A 17,235-nucleotide genomic window follows, 5' to 3' on the forward strand; every position below is an offset into this window, starting at 1 on the left:
GAACGAAAGAGTGGGGTGGAGGTTGGTAGGGTGGGAGGGAGGGGGAGTCAGAGACTTCGGTTGGTGTCCGAGCCGTGGTGGGGTTGCGGATGGGAAACGCAGCGACGAGGGAAGAGCGCGCGCCACAGACCGAGAGAGATATATAGAGGGGGAGACGCGAGTGACGGAATAGGCGATCGTGTAGGTGAACTGGACAACCACCAGAACCTCTCGCCGGTATTTAAGGGAGAGTCGCGAGCGTAGCGCGCCAGTCACTACGGCCGATTGCCTCCGCGAGCTGTCCCGCACGCAGGAGGACGACGAGAGTGCACGCGAGCTACGCACAGGTGAAAAGGGCGCGAGATACGCTTCCGTTCGGCCACGTGGACCGGTACGCACACACCTCGCAACGATTTTCGCGAAATCTCGCACGCCGTGAGAGTTCGTACACGAACCGGTGACTTATCTTATCTGCACGGATCAGTGTTACGCGCGCGCCACGCCAGTTGAAGGAAGATTTTTTTTTTTTAAACGAGGCCAGTTCTCGCGGGAGGAAAATCGTGCTCGTCGATCGAACGAAACACCGAGTGAGCGATTTCTTTCCCCCACTCCCCTTCCCACCACACCGTGGAGCGACGTTCCTCGATTCGTCACCGCGATCGCGAAGCCGGGACCGTCGATACCCCGAAGATGAACGAATGCACGTTCGCCGTACGAGTCCAACGCGGTTCACGGAGGTGCGCGATTTATGGAAGAGCTTGAACCGACGCGCCCCGGGGACACTTTTGAATCTTTCGCTCGCGGATGAGATGCAGATGAGGGTGTCACGAAGGTATGGTCAACGACGTCGCGGACCTTACGCTTGAACGGAGTGTACGGTACTTTCGAATTCTCGATACTTTCGAAATTACGAATACACAGAGTGAATACACGAATGCTTTTAGATTGTTCGGAAAGTCGTTTCATTTCTCTCCTTTTTTTGATGAAAATGAAACACGATTTTTTTACAAACATTTCATTCAATTATACATTCCCCATTTTTGGAAAACGAAATCGCATCCCGTACAACCCAATATTTTACTCTCGTGAAAACCATCTCGAAAAAATTTTTAAAAAGAAGAATATTCACGATTAAATATTATCCAGCCTCAGATCTCGTCCCAGCGAACAACACACTGGAAAGTACGATCAAATTCGCGAGAAACGAATACGACGGTTCGAGATCCGAAATTAAAAAACGATATAAATTAATCTGACGCCAGTCGCAACTCGACTCCGACGCGATAACGTTCCCCGCGACGAGATGCACGGAATTATGACACTGCGATTAAAACGACTCGTCGCGATTTCTTTCGACGTTATCTCGCGAGTATCCGCCGGCGAACTTTTACGTTGACTTTGTTCGATGTTCTTAAAAAAAAAAAAAAAAAAAAACAAAAAATTAAATGAAATCGTAACAAGATCCAGGAATCGTTCCACGATCTCGTTTCTCGGTTTCCAATCGGTTCAGTTCCATCGTCAGCGTAATTATTCGCGCGCTGCACGCGTTACGGAGCGAACGTCGCGAATTTCCAACGACGCGAGAATTAATGAAAAGAAAAATAAATAAATCACAGTTGGAATTTTCGAAAACTCGAGGATCGAAGGATCCGGGGACCTTGAACGTTCTTTCGTGGATTCGTTCGATACGTTTCACCACGAATCGGTCGACCATAACCTAAGAGATGATCGCCGGAGAAAGTAATGAATAAATTTTTGCAAACGTACCGCTCTGCGGATATCATACGCGCTAATTACGTAAGAGCCCGGTTACGGAGGCGCGGCTTCTTTTTATCTTCCCGATGAAAAGAAGATGATTAACCGTCCGATGGCCAAGTGCCAAACAGTCCTCCGTGAAACGACGAAAAGAAAACGATGGGATCGCGGATGGTATCGGCGTTCCGAGCTTGTCGAAGCCACGTCGCTTTAATTTCTTTAAATCGTAACAAAATACGGGATACTGATACCTCGAGTTGCACCGTTCCCGATCAATTTTCAACGAAAGTTACTAAATTGACAAAAATTTGTTTAACGAGCGAAAATTTTCATTTTGGAAGCAACAACGATCGTGGAAAATAATAACCGGTAGTTTCCGATCGTTTGAAATTGTAATTCGAAAGTCGATCTGAAAATAAAATATTGGGTTGTTTAACGAAAGTCATTTTGTTTTTTTTTTTGGTGTAAATGAAAGACGATTTTTTTAGAGCGTATAGACGTTTTACTAAATTGTATATTCTCCATTTTAGAAAATGACTTTCCGAACAACCTAATAGTACTTTTGTATCTATGTAAAGGGTAGAAGTGTACTATTGGAAAATTTCTTAGCGTTTTTTACTTCGAATTCGTGTAGTTATTTAAACACAATTTTTTTTAGAGCATATACACATTTTACTAAATTGTATATTCTCCATTTTAGAAAATGACTTTCCGAACAACCTAATAGTACTTTTGTATCTATGTAAAGGGTAGAAGGGTACTATTGGAAAATTTCTTAGCGTTTTTTACTTCGAATTCGTGTAGTTATTTAAACACAATTTTTTTTAGAGCATATACACATTTTACTAAATTGTATATTCTCCATTTTAGAAAATGACTTTCCGAACAACCTAATAGTACTTTTGTATCTATGTAAAGGGTAGAAGTGTACTATTGGAAAATTTCTTAGCGTTTTTTACTTCGAATTCGTGTAGTTATTTAAACAAGATTTTTTTGGAGCGTATAAACACTTTACTAAATTGTATATTCTCCGTTTTGGAAAACAAGAAGTGACTTTCCGAAGAGCCTAATACATACCGAGTGTGTTGCTCTCGTGCGAACTTTCTCGCAGGAATTCATCGGCGAGCGGTGTAATCGTAAAATAATTTCAGGAAAGAAACATCGAAGACAGGGAAATTCGAGCTGAGTTGTAACTCGAGGCCCCTTCGTGTTCTCATTGGAGAGAGTAGGAGTGGAATTTAATTTGTTATCCAACGTGAAAAGACAATTTCATTCGATACGTTACCAGGTGTATCGACTCGAATGTATTTACCAATCTAAGCTAAAAGTTGAAACTTTTCCGTCTATACGTACATCTTCGAACGAATATCAATGCAATAATGGCGAAAGTACTCGTAGTTTCTTTCGAACGAATCCTACTGTTCCCTTTCAATTTTTTTTTATATATATAATCGATATTAGATTCGAATTTGAAAAGTTTCGTAGAATCTCCGACTGTAATACTTGTTCTACTATGAAAACCAACTTTTTTTTATCGAGACTTCGAAAAAAAAGCTACCCGATTATAATTTTAAGTAACATTTCCTTTCGAACGAATCGTACTGTTCGCTTTCAACTTTTTTTTTTTTTATATAATCGATATTAGATTCGTACAATCGATACTAGATTAATATAATCGATATTAGATTCGTATAATCGATACTAGACTAATACAATCGATATTAGATTCGTATAATCGATACTAGATTAATATAATCGACATTATATTCGTATAATCGATACTAGATTAATACAATCGATATTAGATTCGTACAATCGATACTAGATTAATATAATCGATATTAGATATTAGAATATTTAAAAGTTTCGTAGAATCTCCGATCTGGTCTGTAACACTTGTTCCCGTACGAAAACAAACCGTTTTTTCTCGAGACGTCGAAAAGATCTACCCGATTATAATTTTAAGCAGATGTAACTTGAAACGTTCACGGGAGTCCCGTTGTCGGGTTAAAGGGAAACGTAAAAGTAAAATTCAATTTGTTATCCAGCGTCAAAACAGATAGCTTTACGAGGTAATAAATATTGTGTCCAGGGAAGGAAGGCGAATCGTTTGGATCCGGTGTCCGATGCTGCTGGCATTGGGTCTGCTCTTGGTGCTGTCGGACGCCGGAGCTCTTCATCAGGAATCGAACGTCCTGCCTTACAAGAACAGCTCGTTCGAATTCACCAGGACCAATCACGGCCACGGTATTTCGGTCACCAGGATCCTCCAGGACGGCGAACTCGAACGAGTCGTGCGCTGGCACGGGATATGTGCCAAAGAGACAGTCGTCAATTGGGGGTAAACAGTCATTTTTGTGGTACTTTACACAAACAGAAAAAAAAAACATATCGAAATCGTAAGAATTCGTAAAAACATTTTCGTAATGCTATAAACAAAAAAAAAAAGAAAGGAAAACATATCGAAATCGTAAGAATTCGTAAAAGCATTTTCGTAATGCTTTAAACAAAAAAAAAAAAGAAAAAAGAACATATCGAAATCGTAAAAATTCGTAAAAACATTTTCGTGGTGCTTTAAACAAAAAAAAAGAAAGGAAAACATATCGAAATTATAGAAATTCGTATAAACATTTTCGTGATGCTCTAAACAAAAAAAAAAGAAAAAAGAACATATCGAAATCGTAAGAATTCGTAAAAGCATATTCGTGATGCTTTAAACAAATAAAAAGAAAAAAGAAAATATCGAAATTGTAAAAATTCGTATAAACATTTTCGTGATGCTCTAAACGAAAAAAAAAGAACATATCAAAATCGTAAGAATTCGTAAAAACATTTTCGTAATGCTTTAAATAAAACAAAAAAGAAAACATATCGAAACCGTAAAAATTATCACTACGAACGGACACAGGAGGTTATCCGTAAAATTATCGAGCGTCCAATCGTGTCTAATTTTGAAACATTCGTTTTTAACAAAATTATCGAATCCTTGAGCTTGTTCGTCGCCGTCGATTCGATCGTTCTTCGACGTTGTATTAAAATGTCGAGTACGTTGAAAAAAAATTCACGAGCATTTCTCGATAATATACTGTTCGTCCGTGAGAAAAAGGCCAACGCGAATGTTTACATCCCCACTCCAGTGTACAGTTCCCCCACCATTGCGCGCAACATCGCTACGTCGAGCTCACCGTCCTTCTCCAATAGCAACGCTGTGCACGATGATAGGGGAGGAGCCTATGGACCGTAGTGGGGGTGTAAACGGTGATCCTCGTCGATGGACAGTAGTTATAAATATTTCGTGTACACCTAGAACACTTAAAAACGATCCATGGGCGACCCTGAACCTTATTTTACTGATCGTCCGTTTTCTCGAGGCCCCTGCGTTACTCCGACCCGACGTACATCCTTGTCGCACCTGTGGAACACCGCTGCACCTGTTTATAATAGTGGAAAAATTCGAAATACTTTCAATACTCAACCAACTCGTATCTTTCGGATCGTCTGGTACATACCTTCTCATCGTAACTAACTGCGTACAGTTAATCGAAATCATTGTCACACGTTCTACCATTAACTTCCTAGCAAATTGTTACGATCAGAAATCTCGATCATTATCGACCACAAGAATCTTCCACAATGCTCCAACTGTATCTTAAACGTACATCCACCATCGAAACTGTACACCCAGGGAGATTAATTCGAGAAATCCTCCCGATTCGTAATTAATTACCATTGATATCTCGGACTCGATCGGTAATTCCCGTTCTGGGGTACGTAAGATCGATAATGGATTTCTTTATCGTCCCGGGGAACAGTAACGTTACCATAACCGGACAGTGGGATCCTTGGTGTGTCTCTCGTCCGGTGTTTTTTCTTTGGTAGCGGCAACGTGGCCCTATCCTCTTTGTTGGAATAACATTTTCTCGAGCAGAGGCAAATCTCTCCGCCCGACCCTACGCGAGAGCTCGACGAGGACGCTGCCGTTAACGCGCAGGAAAACAATGCTTGCCTTTCACCGTTGCCAATACGAGACGGTGTGGCTGTTACGCGCGTATTTAGCATCGGTTTACCTCTTTCAAGCGTCATCGTTCAGAAGAACGTGTCCATGCTGATACCGGCCCGTGCACGTACTTGTCAACCGGCGCGAAGCTTCATAGAATTAACCACGAACGCTCGCTAAATCGAGTCGCTCGCCTTATTCCTTTCGAGAACGATAACGAAAAAAGAAAAAAAAGAAAGAAAAGGCGAAAACCAACCGCTTCCGCGATCACTCCAAAGGGAGGGAATATTTTGCACATTCAACAAGAGGTACCGGGTTCTCGATTCGATTTTGCAACGTTCAAGATCACTGTTGTTAAGGGCACATGTATACTTGTTTATTGGTTATGAATAGATCGCCAAAAGGGTAGAATTATTTTTTTTTTTTTTTATTGTTTGACTATAATAGGTTACTTGGTAAGTTTCATCGAGAGATAAGAAGTGGAGCTATTAGGTTCGTTGTATTTTTTTGGAGATGGTTTTTTGGAGTTTGACGAACATGTGTGAAGTTTCATGTGGATCTGTCGAATCGTATATTTACTGTTGTTTAAACGTTGAAGTGTCATAGTGTTTCTTTTACAATGGATAAAAGGATAACACTTATCGAACAAACTGGTAAAAATACTTTTCTTGAATTTTTCCACGAAATTTTTTCGTCGAACGATCGTAACTCGAGAAATCATCGTACGATAATTTTAATCGAGGAACGATAACATTATTGTTATAAATTTTGGAAATTTCAAGTTTCTTCATACGTTTCTCGAATTTGATTCAATTTGCAACTTTCAGGACCACAATCGTTAGGGACACGTGTATATTTATCTATCGCTGATGGATAAATCACCAAAAGGGTAGAACAATTTTTTTTTTTCATAATTTTATTATAAAAATACATCTCTCGAATTTTTCCATGAAATTTTCTCGTCGAACGTACGTAACTCGAGAAATCACCGTACAATAATTTCAATCGAGGAACGATAACACTATTGTTATAAATTTTTGAAATTTCGAGTTTCTTCATACGTTTCTCGGATTTGATACGATTTGCAACGTTCAGGATTACCATTATTAGGACCACATATATACATTACAGCGACAATGTGTTTATCAGTTATGGATAAATCGTCAAAAGATTAGAACAATTTTTGTAGTTTTATAGTTTTACTATAAAAGTACATTTCGATCAGATACGTATCAAATCGCCAAAAGAGTAGAACCATTTTGTTTTTCAACTTTTACTATAAAACTACATCTCTCGAATTTTTCCACGAAATTTTCTCGTCGAACGTTCGTAACTGGAGAAATCACCGTACGATAATTTCAATCGTGGAACGATAAGACGATCGTCGCGGATTTTTGTAATTTTCGAGTTTCTCGAAACGTTTCTCGGGATCGAAAAGCAATTTATCGCGTTCGGGCGTGGACGGTGGCCGCTAAGCCAACCGAGGCCCTAAGCCGAAAAGCGGCAAGTTAAGTAAGCAAGGATTACGTCGAGCAGGAACGCGCCGTGTCCTTCAGGACACTGGCCCGAGGACCAACGGTTGTAACTCATCTGCTGATGCTCTCACGAGGATACCAGGGAATTCCACGACCGCGAAACGTCGCCTTGCACTTAAATCGGGGGAAAGCTCTTTTCCTGTAACGAGAAAAGCACGTCCCGCTTGTTCTCATGATTCCCGTGCACCGACCGGCACGATCAATTTTTGATCGTGAAAAGACGCAACTTGCTCCTGTATCGGAATGAGATCTCTCTCTCTGTGCCTCGATGAATTTCGTTGTACCACTCGAAGCAGAACCCGACGTTAACCGTTTGGGTACCGAGAAACGGTACACTGGGTGGGACCATTTAAATGGAAACACCGAAACGTCTTTCCTCGTTTCGTATCCGAGGAAACTATACACTGGGATACGTAGAAAACAGGCATAGTTATGGTTCACCAAGGTCGTTTCTCTTCTATTGGGTTGTTTGGAAAGTGATTTCGTTTTCCAAATTGGGGAATATGTAATTTAATGCAATGTTTATACGCTCTAAAGGAATCGTCTTTCATTTTCACCAGAAGAAACGAAGTGACTTTCCGAACGACCTAAAAACGTTTTAATTTTTATTAAATTATATATTCTCCATTTTGGAAAACGAAATCACTTTCCGAACAAACCAATAGGTTTCTTTTAGACTTCAAAGTCGTACATGGCTGTCTTTTCTCTAAGTCCATTTTTTAATGGATTCTCAGAAAAAGGACAAAAGAAATTAAATGTGCACTTTACTGGCCCATTTGCATCCTTCCATCGTACTATCTACTATTAAACGGTGACCATACTTCTTAAACCAAGAACAAAAGTTTGTATACTTCCTTTCTTCGATATCTATCTTGAAAAATGATCAAAACTTATCAAATATTTGCACCCTTAAATTGAATTAAACGCACAACAAATCTAATGATAATCTTCGATATCTATCTTGAAAAATGATCGAAACTTTCCGAAATATTTGCACTCTTAGATTGAATTAAACACACAACGAATCTGATGATAATCTTCGATATATATCTTGAAAAATGATCGAAACTTTTCCAAATATTTGCACTCTTAAATTGAATTAAACACAATGAATCCGATGATAATATTCCATGTTCTTCGGTTCGGTGCAACTGCATCGCTAACTCTGTCTCCGTGTCTTCGAATCGTTCCTCTTTTCAACGAGGACTCGATTTTCGATGAACGGGTCGATGATACGTTATCGAGCGAGCTCGAGGGCCCGCGTAACGAATTTAACGACGCCTTGGGAAGATACTTATCGAGCCAGCCGAAAAAATAAGGCGGGGTGTAGCATCAATCATAGGTGCACGTTAATCGCGAAGTCGCATCGTCCGGTAACGCGTGCGCACCCAATCTACCGTGAATATGCACGCGCGATGGTTACTGCGAATTATTCACGCGTCACCGTTTCAGATTTCTTTTTTTTTTACGATTCGACCATCACCCCCCTTCCAACGTACTCTCGACTCGTTCCCCTTGTTTTACGCGATCTCGACGACTTTCGTAGCCGGTTCGCGAATAATAGCACCCTTTGATTCTCGATAGAACGTGGATCGAAGTTTCGCGTTAAACTTTTACGATCGGTGCTTTCCTCTTCCATCGAACTCCTGGCTGTTGAGTACGCGCGATGAACGGAAGAGATGCACCGATGTCGTCACGCGCGAATACACGTTCTTGTGTATTACGGTCGGGGCCAGATCAATTGGCCGCTCAAGGACGCTAGCCCCCACCACTCGGCTACCCCCTCTCTCGGCCCTTGGTGCGCGCACCGACTCCTTGTCCCTCGAAATGAAACTATTGTGTGTATAAAAACATTACAATCGTCATCCAGGATCGATATTCGTGTTATTTATATGAAAAAATTCTAATTATCGTTTCGAAGAAGCATGAAAGAAAATTATAATAATCGCAGTAAAAAGAGCCGGGGGGGGGGGGGACGATTCGTAGCAGCCTCGAGCGATCGATCGATGTTGTTCCGTTAGTGAAAATAAATTCCACGTGTTAAAGTATTTTTTAAACATTCTCGTGTATCCCCTCCACTCGCTGAATTTCTTCGAATTCGCGACATGACGCAACGCGTTCGAACGGTTCGTTTGAGAGCGTATGAGAGAACGTCGCTTAGATTCTATATTTTTTTTTATTAACACGTGCCCTCTTGGCAGAGATACGGACGTAGCACTGAGGCAAGTCTGGCTACAGGAGATCGGCAGAAAGTTGCATTTGATATACGAGGGCGGCACGCTGACCGACTGCGTCGACGAGAAACTCACCGACGGGGACGAGAGATCGTGCTCGTCGAGCGCCCACACCGACGATTACGATGTCCAGGCGTCGATCGAGGTGTTCGAGGTGGACGACAACGAGAAGGACGCGCCGAGGATCCCGCGGGACCTCTCCTGGCTCACGTCCGCATCCGAGTTGCGTCATCGGTGCGCCCACGTGAGGACAAGAGCGAGGAATCAAGTAATCGCCCAGCATCGTCGCAGGTACCGTCCTCATCGAACTCGTGAATCGTCGTCAATCGTCGTTAAACCTCGCTCGGGTCAATTTTGACCCGCGCAATGTTTACATCCCACGATCGTTGACCTGCTTTCGCGCGAGACGACCAACGAAAGAATTCACTGACAAATTTCATATAAGATTATCTGACAAATTTGATACAAAATTATCTGACAAATTTAACCTAAAATTATCTGATGAATTTGATACAAAATTATCTGACAAATTTAACATAAAATTATCTGACAAATTTAACATAAAATTATCTGACAAATTTGATATAAAATTTCTTCGAAAATTGTTTAAATTCGTACGTAAACACGAAATCCTGAACCGTAATGAAAATTCGTTCAACGTTTCCAGGAAGTACGCGAAATTTCTGAACGCGACGAACACCAGTCGGAAACAGAGAAGGGGCAAGAGTCGGTCACGGAGGGACCTGCTGATGATCCCTGGTACACAATGGTGCGGGCGCGGTCATCGTGCGACCAAATACACGAATTTGGGCGGCTTCGGGACAGCGGACGCTTGTTGCCGTAGACACGACACCGCGTGCCCGTTCTTCGTGCCAGCGTTCGAGACGCGTTACGGCATCTTCAATTGGGGCATCTCGAGCATGATGCACTGTGCCTGCGACGAACGGTACAGTTGTCCGAACTAGAAATTGAGGAACTTGTAGGTGGATAACAGGGAATGTCCAAGGATGTATTATATTCTTGCAGTTTTTAATCTCAACGTCATCACCTATCGGTCGTTACCGATACTCGAGAAATTGAGAATTGAGCTAGTAGAAATTGAGAAAGTAAGGAGGGAGAGAAAACAGGAACCGTCCGAAGATGTATATTTGTTTTTTAATTTTTAATCTCGACACTCACTCAGGAAGAGTTTCATTGAGAATCATTCGTACTTACCAAGTTATGGACGATCCCTGTTTTCTCCCTCTCGGATTTCCATACCGTAGAATGATCGTGGAATCTTGTTTGATCGTTGCAGTTTCCGTACGTGCCTGAAGATGGCGGGAACGGCGTCCGCCAATTTCATCGGGAAGATCTTCTTCGACGTCCTACGTACGAAATGTTTCGTTCTGAAACCGCAGAAGGTCTGCTCGAAATGGTCCTGGATGGGCAAATGCCAACGTCACGAGTACCGAAAGCAAGGCCACGTTCGCGACAATGTTCCTTATTAATCCTTAACGCGAAGACTCGGGGCAAGGGGTACAGAAAGAAAGAGAGAGGAAAAGAGAGAGAAAGAGAGAGAGAGACATTCGAATATTCTTCTTCTAGAGATGTCAATACCAATTCTCAGGGATGTAATATTTTATCGAGTATTTATCGACGTCCGATGGGGACCGTGCCCAATGGGAGAGATCGAAGAAGAGAACGATCAACTTCTTGTCAAATGATCACCGTCTGATTTCACGAATGACAATACATAGCGATCCTAATAGGAGAAGTGATTGGATTTTTAGGGGATGTTGCGAGAGTTTTTATAGATTTTCAGATTGGGCCTCGATTGTAATGAGAGCCGTTTAAATAGTCATTCGCGGTTTCGTCGCTCTTCGTTTCACTGAAGTACGAATGTATATATATATATATATATACATGTGTTAATGGGATTTACGTGTAGCCCCGGAGGAACAAAAATATAAGTCGTATTGATTTCTATCGATGGTAATTAATAACTCGCTGTTCCGTTTCTGTTTTTCGAATATTTAACAAATTGGACATCTTCGATTTTCTTTTCGTTACGGTGCGACAATGAAACGCGACAGTAATTATAAATAAGCGAATTCGTCGACGAAACTGTTCGAAATAGACAGGGTATAATTTCTACTATCTATATGCTCTAACTATACTGGAGAGTCGAAGAGAATGGCCCTGGATGGAATTCAAATTTAACGATCAGAATTTTTGAAAAATTATTTCACTGTTGGTTACGTTTTCATATCGTGTAAACCAATGACTGGTAGCACTAAGATCATGGAAATGGATTTTATGAGCGAAAAGACGGAATCGTTTCGTGTGATGAATATCATTCAGGGACATTTTTTTATAACTCCTTGCAGTATATAGTCGTTATTGTCCTAAAAGATGCCAAATAAATTATTCTGTAGATAAAACATAATGAAACTATACATATCAAGTAGAGTAATTTTCCATGCGTGGGAAAACTAGAAGAAAATCAATATTAAGAAGTAGTTTGATCGAATTGTCACCGAAGGTGACTGTTAAAATGGAAAACGAGTCGATCCTTTCTCTAGAATCGTACGAGTCAATGATATACTTTCGCTAAAAAAATTTCTTTCGTGTTATCTGTACTTTGTGTATGTATTCGGTATGTTTGTATTTATGTATGAATGAGGTGTGCTATTGGGATGTGTAAAAGTCTTGTAGAAGAAGTCGATATCTCAAAATATATATAAAAATAAAAAGCGAACGGTGTTTAACAATGCGTATCATTAAGTTTCTGGATTAAACAATATTTTCATGTTTTTTCTTTAACGATCGAAGATTTGAGACTTTTGTAACTATCGGCATAGAAAATTTTATGATGAAGAAAAATCGCACCTAGAACACTCGAAACTCTCATAGTGTCATCGGGTTCTTTTTTATGCTTACTAATGTGAACTTATATTGTGCAACATTTGTGCACAACAGGTTTAAAATTGGAATGTATTAAAATTATAAAAATATATAAACTGTATAAATGGAAATAGTTATGGCAATAGGTTTATTGCTGTAAATATGTATGATAGAAAAACTGTAATACCATCTTCAATAAACAATGACACGTATAATGAGAATAATTATAATAAATTCTTGTGGAGAATAATGAATGTGTACCACCACATTTATTTCACCTTTGTTCGAGTTGGTCTCAGTTTGTTGACTTTGAATTCGAATTTGAATTAAAATTTGCCGCGTTATTGAGCACGCGTGCGTCGTCCATTGTATTTAGCCCTGAAAAAGCGCGGTTTATTACAGCAGCATCCTTTATCCATGTAGCAGAACGATTAACGTCTAAAAATTGTTGATTCTTTACAAATCATTTAACATTTTGTGCTGTAAATTTTCAGTCTCAAACATTCGATGCTCTGACTTAAGAAAAAATATTGAAAACAACGTAGGGAGAACTTCGAAACAGTGGATGATGAAGATTTGTGAAAATGAAGTAAAGACGAAACAAGGTGAAATTCTTTGTGCATCGACGGAATTGGACCTGGGCATCACTTTAAAAGGAGGCCAAAGTTTTAGGTGAATTGTTTAAATTATTTCATCGCCACAAACATAACCAATATTTTTGAAATATGTACCGACAAATATTTCTAAGTACTTGTCTAATAGAATGTAAACAGTATAAATCTCTATACATTCGATAAATAATGTAGATATTCTTCAAAATTTTTGTTTACAATCCGTAAATTATAGATAATAAATATGTTTTAGATGGTTTCCTTACAATAATGGTTATAGAGGAGTGTTTGATGGATGCGTTTGGACCCTAACACAAAATGATACGCATTTGTCTTACGTTGTACAAGGTCCACTAGTAAATTCTAAAAATTATGACGAGATTCTATCTAGGTACTTTAGACTAGATGTATCATTGAATAATCTGTATGAAAAATGGGCTGCATCGGATCAATATTTTAAAAATGTTTCTAGTCAAATAAACGGTGTTAGGATCTTGAATCAAGAAGCAATTGAGAATGTATTCTCTTTCATATGCAGTTCAAATAACAATATACAAAGGTTTGTCAAAGAATATAGTTTGATATGTATATTATTTAAATATATGATCTTTTCAGGATATCAGGAATGATAGAGAAATTATGTTCATTGTTTGGTGAAAAAATTTGTTCGATCAAAAATGTGAATTATTACAATTTTCCATCTGTTAAAGCATTAGCAGAGGAAAATGTTGAATTAAAATTGAAGGAAGAAAAATTTGGATATCGTGCAGGATATATAGCAAATGCAGCAAAAAGTTTAATGAAACTGGGTGGAAAACAATGGCTTTTAAATCTACATGAAGAAAAGAATGTATCATATACTAAAGCTAGAGAACAATTGATTAGTCTTCCAGGAATTGGACCAAAAGTTGCAGATTGTATATGCTTGATGTCGTTGGGTCATTTAGAAGCTATCCCTGTAGATACTCATATATTTCAAATTGCTAGGGCAAATTATTTACCGCATTTGAAGCAACAGAAAACAGTGACTCCAAAAATTCATAAAGAAGTCAGCAGTCATTTACGCGAATTATGGGGACCCTTTGCTGGTTGGGCACAAGCTGTGGTTTTTTGTGCAAAAATTAATCATAATGATACTACTATGCCTTCGAAAAAAAAACGTAAAACTAGTACAAATGATAAATCTCTAAAACCAAGTTGCAAAAAACGTTGAACAATGTAGTAAAAATTACTGTAGTTTAAATACATTTTTGTTTTAAGTAAGAAGAAAATTCTTTGTAACAATAGTAATTTTATTAAGTAACTTTGTTTTAGTATTTACATATATTACATGTGTATAAAATGTATTAATTGATCTGCACATAAATTGTATAAAATTTTGTACTTAGTAATGTAAAATCTCACAAACTTACAATAGTGTTGAATCTCACTTCTTTTTCTTTCGATTAATGCCTACGAGAACATAGTCAAAATCATCCAAAATTATGCAATTTGTCAGGAACTTAAAATCATCCTTCTCATCTTCACTATCACAACATCTACAATGAATATGATCTTTATGAATAAAGTATATGAATTATTTATGTTGTTCTGTTAAAAATATTCTTTCTTAACTCTTTTTTTAATATATCTGCAAAAATACTCTCCGACAGATGTCGTAGTCCAGGAAACATAGCTACCAAGTATTCCCTTTGCGAAGATTTTAAAACTGCCAGGCATTCTACTTGTAATGATGCTGGTATCGAACAACTATGAGTTAATCTCACCTTACTTTGTGCTGCTGAAGAGCTTACCATAGGATATAACATAATATCTTGTAATCCAGTAAAAGCAATACCTAAAACAATATCACTGTAAAAGAAAGTACATTGTATAAATAAATATACAGAACATCATAATCCATTTACCAAGAGGTTTCCTATTAAGGAAAAATTCTAAAGTGCCTCTCCATGTATTCAAGTATATGCCAACTAAACTACCTTGTCCAAAGCGAGAACCATACTGGCATTTTATACCACCATGTTGTACATATCCGTGATAAGAGAAACCAAAAGATTCTTGATCAAGCCCAAGCAAAGAACAAAAAATGTCCCTCTTAGCATCAAAATCCACTTTATTTGTTCCAATTCCAACCATCTAAAAGTATTTTTTTATACTTATAAAATGGAAACAAGAATATTACATATTTTATTAGATATTAATCATTTGAATTAAATATTTACAATATCTGTTCCATAAGGAATAGTGAGTATTTTAACTTCCCAATAATGATGTTTTCCTCTTTCTAGTAATTTATTACCTCTCACAGCTGCTGTACCACTACTGTACTTGTTATGAAATTCAACTTGTAAATTTTGTTTTGATAAAACAACATCATATGAGGCTTCTTCTCTATCCCATGCCCATTCATGTACTGCAAGTAAATTCATGAATAACATAATATGTCATTCATTAAAAATTGATAAAACATTCTTTTAAAAAAAAGGAAAAGATAAGACTAATTTATATTTATTATGAAATAAAAACATCTAATTTTGGACTGCTAAGAAGAAGTAGAAATTTATTTAATAACCCGATTGTATTACGGTTAAAAAAAAATAGAAAAATTTAAAGTGTCTTAAGATATCCTAATCATTACCATTATTTTCACCACAGCTACAATCATGCTGTTGCCACTTGCAGTTGCAAAAACTGTAACTCTCATTACGCGATTGTAGTATAAAATCATCCTCAAAATTCATAACTTGCAATTTAAGTATTTCGACAACTACTTTTTGACGAACCGCTCACAATAAATTATTGTGATATTGTATGTTGTTACACTTGAATTGTCTCTAGTCGACTGTTATCTATTCTTGCTGCAAAAGGAGACAATTGTGCGCGACATAGGAACTACCATACCACAAACACTCGCGTACAATGTGATTACGAACGCATCATACTAAGTAATATGGATTCATGCAACGCGAGGATAATTTCATTAAAATTTCGTTACCTCTTTCTATTCCTCTTCACTGTACACTTTCAATTCTTGCTTGGCTGAAATACTAGATTATTTAAATTAACTCAAGTCATTTTAACTATTTAATTTAACTTAAGTTATTTTAACTATTTAAAATAACAACTTATTATTCATTAAATACGGAACATTTCTTTTGAATGCATTTATGTATATTGTTTAAATTAAATATGCAAGATCGGTCACATACATATTTTATAATTCATTAATGTAGAATATTGTGATACGCAGTATTTCATAAAAATATGTTCTTTGGATCGATAATCTTTTAAAAAAATTAAAATATTGTGAAACTACTGACAGTTCTTACTTTGTAATTATTCACTGTGACTGAGTTATACGTATCGGAATTTATTCGTAAAACGCAATGATACATATTTAATAAAATACACTTAATAGTTTCATACTTGGATGGATAATCTATTTGCATTAAAATGGATAGTGAACTACTAGAACCATCTAGCGATGGACAAGCTGAAATATTCTTCTACAAACTTCAATATATTGTCGTAGATGGCGTGATAGTTCTTTTTATAGAAACGTCCACTTCTTCCTTAAAAAATAAGATTTTAACCAATCCTAGACTATAAGCTAAGATTTATAAACACGATGTGTTTGAACTTTGTATTTAACATGATATAATATTATAGATATATATATATGTACAAAAAAAAAAATAGTATGTACCTACAGTACCAGTATGCAGAAATTGGTAACGTTATCTATTGGCAAATGTGGAAACTATTTTGCTACAAACTTGGTCGTTTTCTCGTTAGGAGCGCTATATAAAGGTTTAAAAGTAATTCGTTCTGTTAGCTATTTTATAAATAAATTATCAGTTCAGTTTGATTTCGATTTGTGTATAATTTCTAATATGTACCAATGTGCATACTTAAATGACATACACAAATTTATCAAAATAAAATGATATATAATACTATTTCAAATAGTGGACATCAGATCGATGCAAGTAAAATAGTATTTTGTTTTGATTATACTGAATCAATCTTATAAATTAAATAAACAATGTTCTCTTTTTCATAGTCTATTTTTATTTAAAACCGTGGCGTGATAAATTATTTACATGTTTCGTTGCATTTAATGTTTTATTATCGTTCAAAAACGATAAACATATTTGTAGGGTATGTAATATAGAATATTTGAAAAACGCGGTACAAGCGTTTCGGATACAGTGGATGCTTTTAGTGCCCTCATATTG

General features: G+C 37.7%; 3 protein-coding genes across 9 annotated transcripts; 2 read left to right on the plus strand and 1 right to left on the minus strand.

Moving 5' to 3' along the window:
* The first annotated feature begins 64 nt into the window (after positions 1-64).
* On the plus strand, positions 65-12,623 carry LOC143145123 (uncharacterized). 2 transcript variants are annotated; one of them, XM_076308160.1, is made up of 5 exons: positions 65-811; positions 3,827-4,075; positions 9,468-9,791; positions 10,168-10,446; positions 10,798-12,619. In XM_076308160.1, exons 1-5 carry the CDS (start codon positions 678-680, stop codon positions 10,988-10,990), a joined length of 1,179 nt encoding a protein of 392 aa, XP_076164275.1. In that variant the 5' UTR covers positions 65-677; the 3' UTR covers positions 10,991-12,619. The 2 variants fall into 2 exon arrangements, with proteins under 2 accessions (XP_076164275.1, XP_076164277.1); XM_076308162.1 differs by having other exon boundaries at positions 779-857; positions 10,798-12,623.
* Positions 12,624-12,758: 135 nt separating this feature from the next.
* Ogg1 (8-oxoguanine DNA glycosylase) lies at positions 12,759-15,450 on the plus strand. 2 transcript variants are annotated; one of them, XM_076310338.1, is made up of 4 exons: positions 12,759-13,058; positions 13,251-13,388; positions 13,470-13,556; positions 13,613-15,450. In XM_076310338.1, the coding sequence occupies exons 1-4, from the start codon at positions 12,952-12,954 to the stop codon at positions 14,208-14,210; spliced, it is 930 nt and encodes a 309-aa protein (XP_076166453.1). In that variant the 5' UTR covers positions 12,759-12,951; the 3' UTR covers positions 14,211-15,450. The 2 variants fall into 2 exon arrangements, with proteins under 2 accessions (XP_076166453.1, XP_076166452.1); XM_076310337.1 differs by having other exon boundaries at positions 13,251-13,556; positions 13,613-15,447.
* On the minus strand, positions 14,275-16,438 carry LOC143146236 (SPRY domain-containing SOCS box protein 3). Of its 5 annotated transcripts, none has more exons than XM_076310342.1 (7): positions 16,327-16,438; positions 15,993-16,044; positions 15,636-15,855; positions 15,220-15,410; positions 14,905-15,133; positions 14,612-14,834; positions 14,275-14,535 (listed from the first exon to the last, which is right to left on the minus strand). In XM_076310342.1, exons 3-7 carry the CDS (start codon positions 15,736-15,738, stop codon positions 14,424-14,426), a joined length of 858 nt encoding a protein of 285 aa, XP_076166457.1. In that variant the 5' UTR covers positions 15,739-15,855; positions 15,993-16,044; positions 16,327-16,438; the 3' UTR covers positions 14,275-14,423. The 5 variants fall into 5 exon arrangements, with proteins under 5 accessions (XP_076166457.1, XP_076166458.1, XP_076166455.1 ...); XM_076310343.1 differs by having other exon boundaries at positions 15,993-16,036; positions 16,327-16,385; XM_076310340.1 differs by having other exon boundaries at positions 15,636-16,044.
* Positions 16,439-17,235: the final 797 nt, after the last annotated feature.

The sequence above is a fragment of the Ptiloglossa arizonensis genome, chromosome 4 (assembly GCF_051014685.1).
Source record: "Ptiloglossa arizonensis isolate GNS036 chromosome 4, iyPtiAriz1_principal, whole genome shotgun sequence".
In the NCBI taxonomy this organism is placed as follows: Eukaryota; Metazoa; Arthropoda; class Insecta; order Hymenoptera; family Colletidae; genus Ptiloglossa; species Ptiloglossa arizonensis.

Coding starts and splice junctions, on each gene's coding strand:
- LOC143145123 (XM_076308160.1), top strand. CDS start 678: ATGCACGTTCGCCGTACGAGTCCAACGCGGTTCACGGAGGTGCGCGAT. Junction 812..3,826: donor CAGATGAGGGTGTCACGAAG/GTATGGTCAACG, acceptor TATTGTGTCCAG/GGAAGGAAGGCGAATCGTTT. Junction 10,447..10,797: donor CACTGTGCCTGCGACGAACG/GTACAGTTGTCC, acceptor TGATCGTTGCAG/TTTCCGTACGTGCCTGAAGA.
- Ogg1 (XM_076310337.1), top strand. CDS start 12,952: ATGATGAAGATTTGTGAAAATGAAGTAAAGACGAAACAAGGTGAAATT. Junction 13,059..13,250: donor AAAGGAGGCCAAAGTTTTAG/GTGAATTGTTTA, acceptor AATATGTTTTAG/ATGGTTTCCTTACAATAATG. Junction 13,557..13,612: donor TCAAATAACAATATACAAAG/GTTTGTCAAAGA, acceptor TGATCTTTTCAG/GATATCAGGAATGATAGAGA.
- LOC143146236 (XM_076310342.1), bottom strand. CDS start 15,738: ATGAATTTTGAGGATGATTTTATACTACAATCGCGTAATGAGAGTTAC. Junction 14,835..14,904: donor CCTTAATAGGAAACCTCTTG/GTAAATGGATTA, acceptor ATATTGTTTTAG/GTATTGCTTTTACTGGATTA. Junction 14,536..14,611: donor GCAGATATATTAAAAAAAGA/GTTAAGAAAGAA, acceptor TATTCATTGTAG/ATGTTGTGATAGTGAAGATG.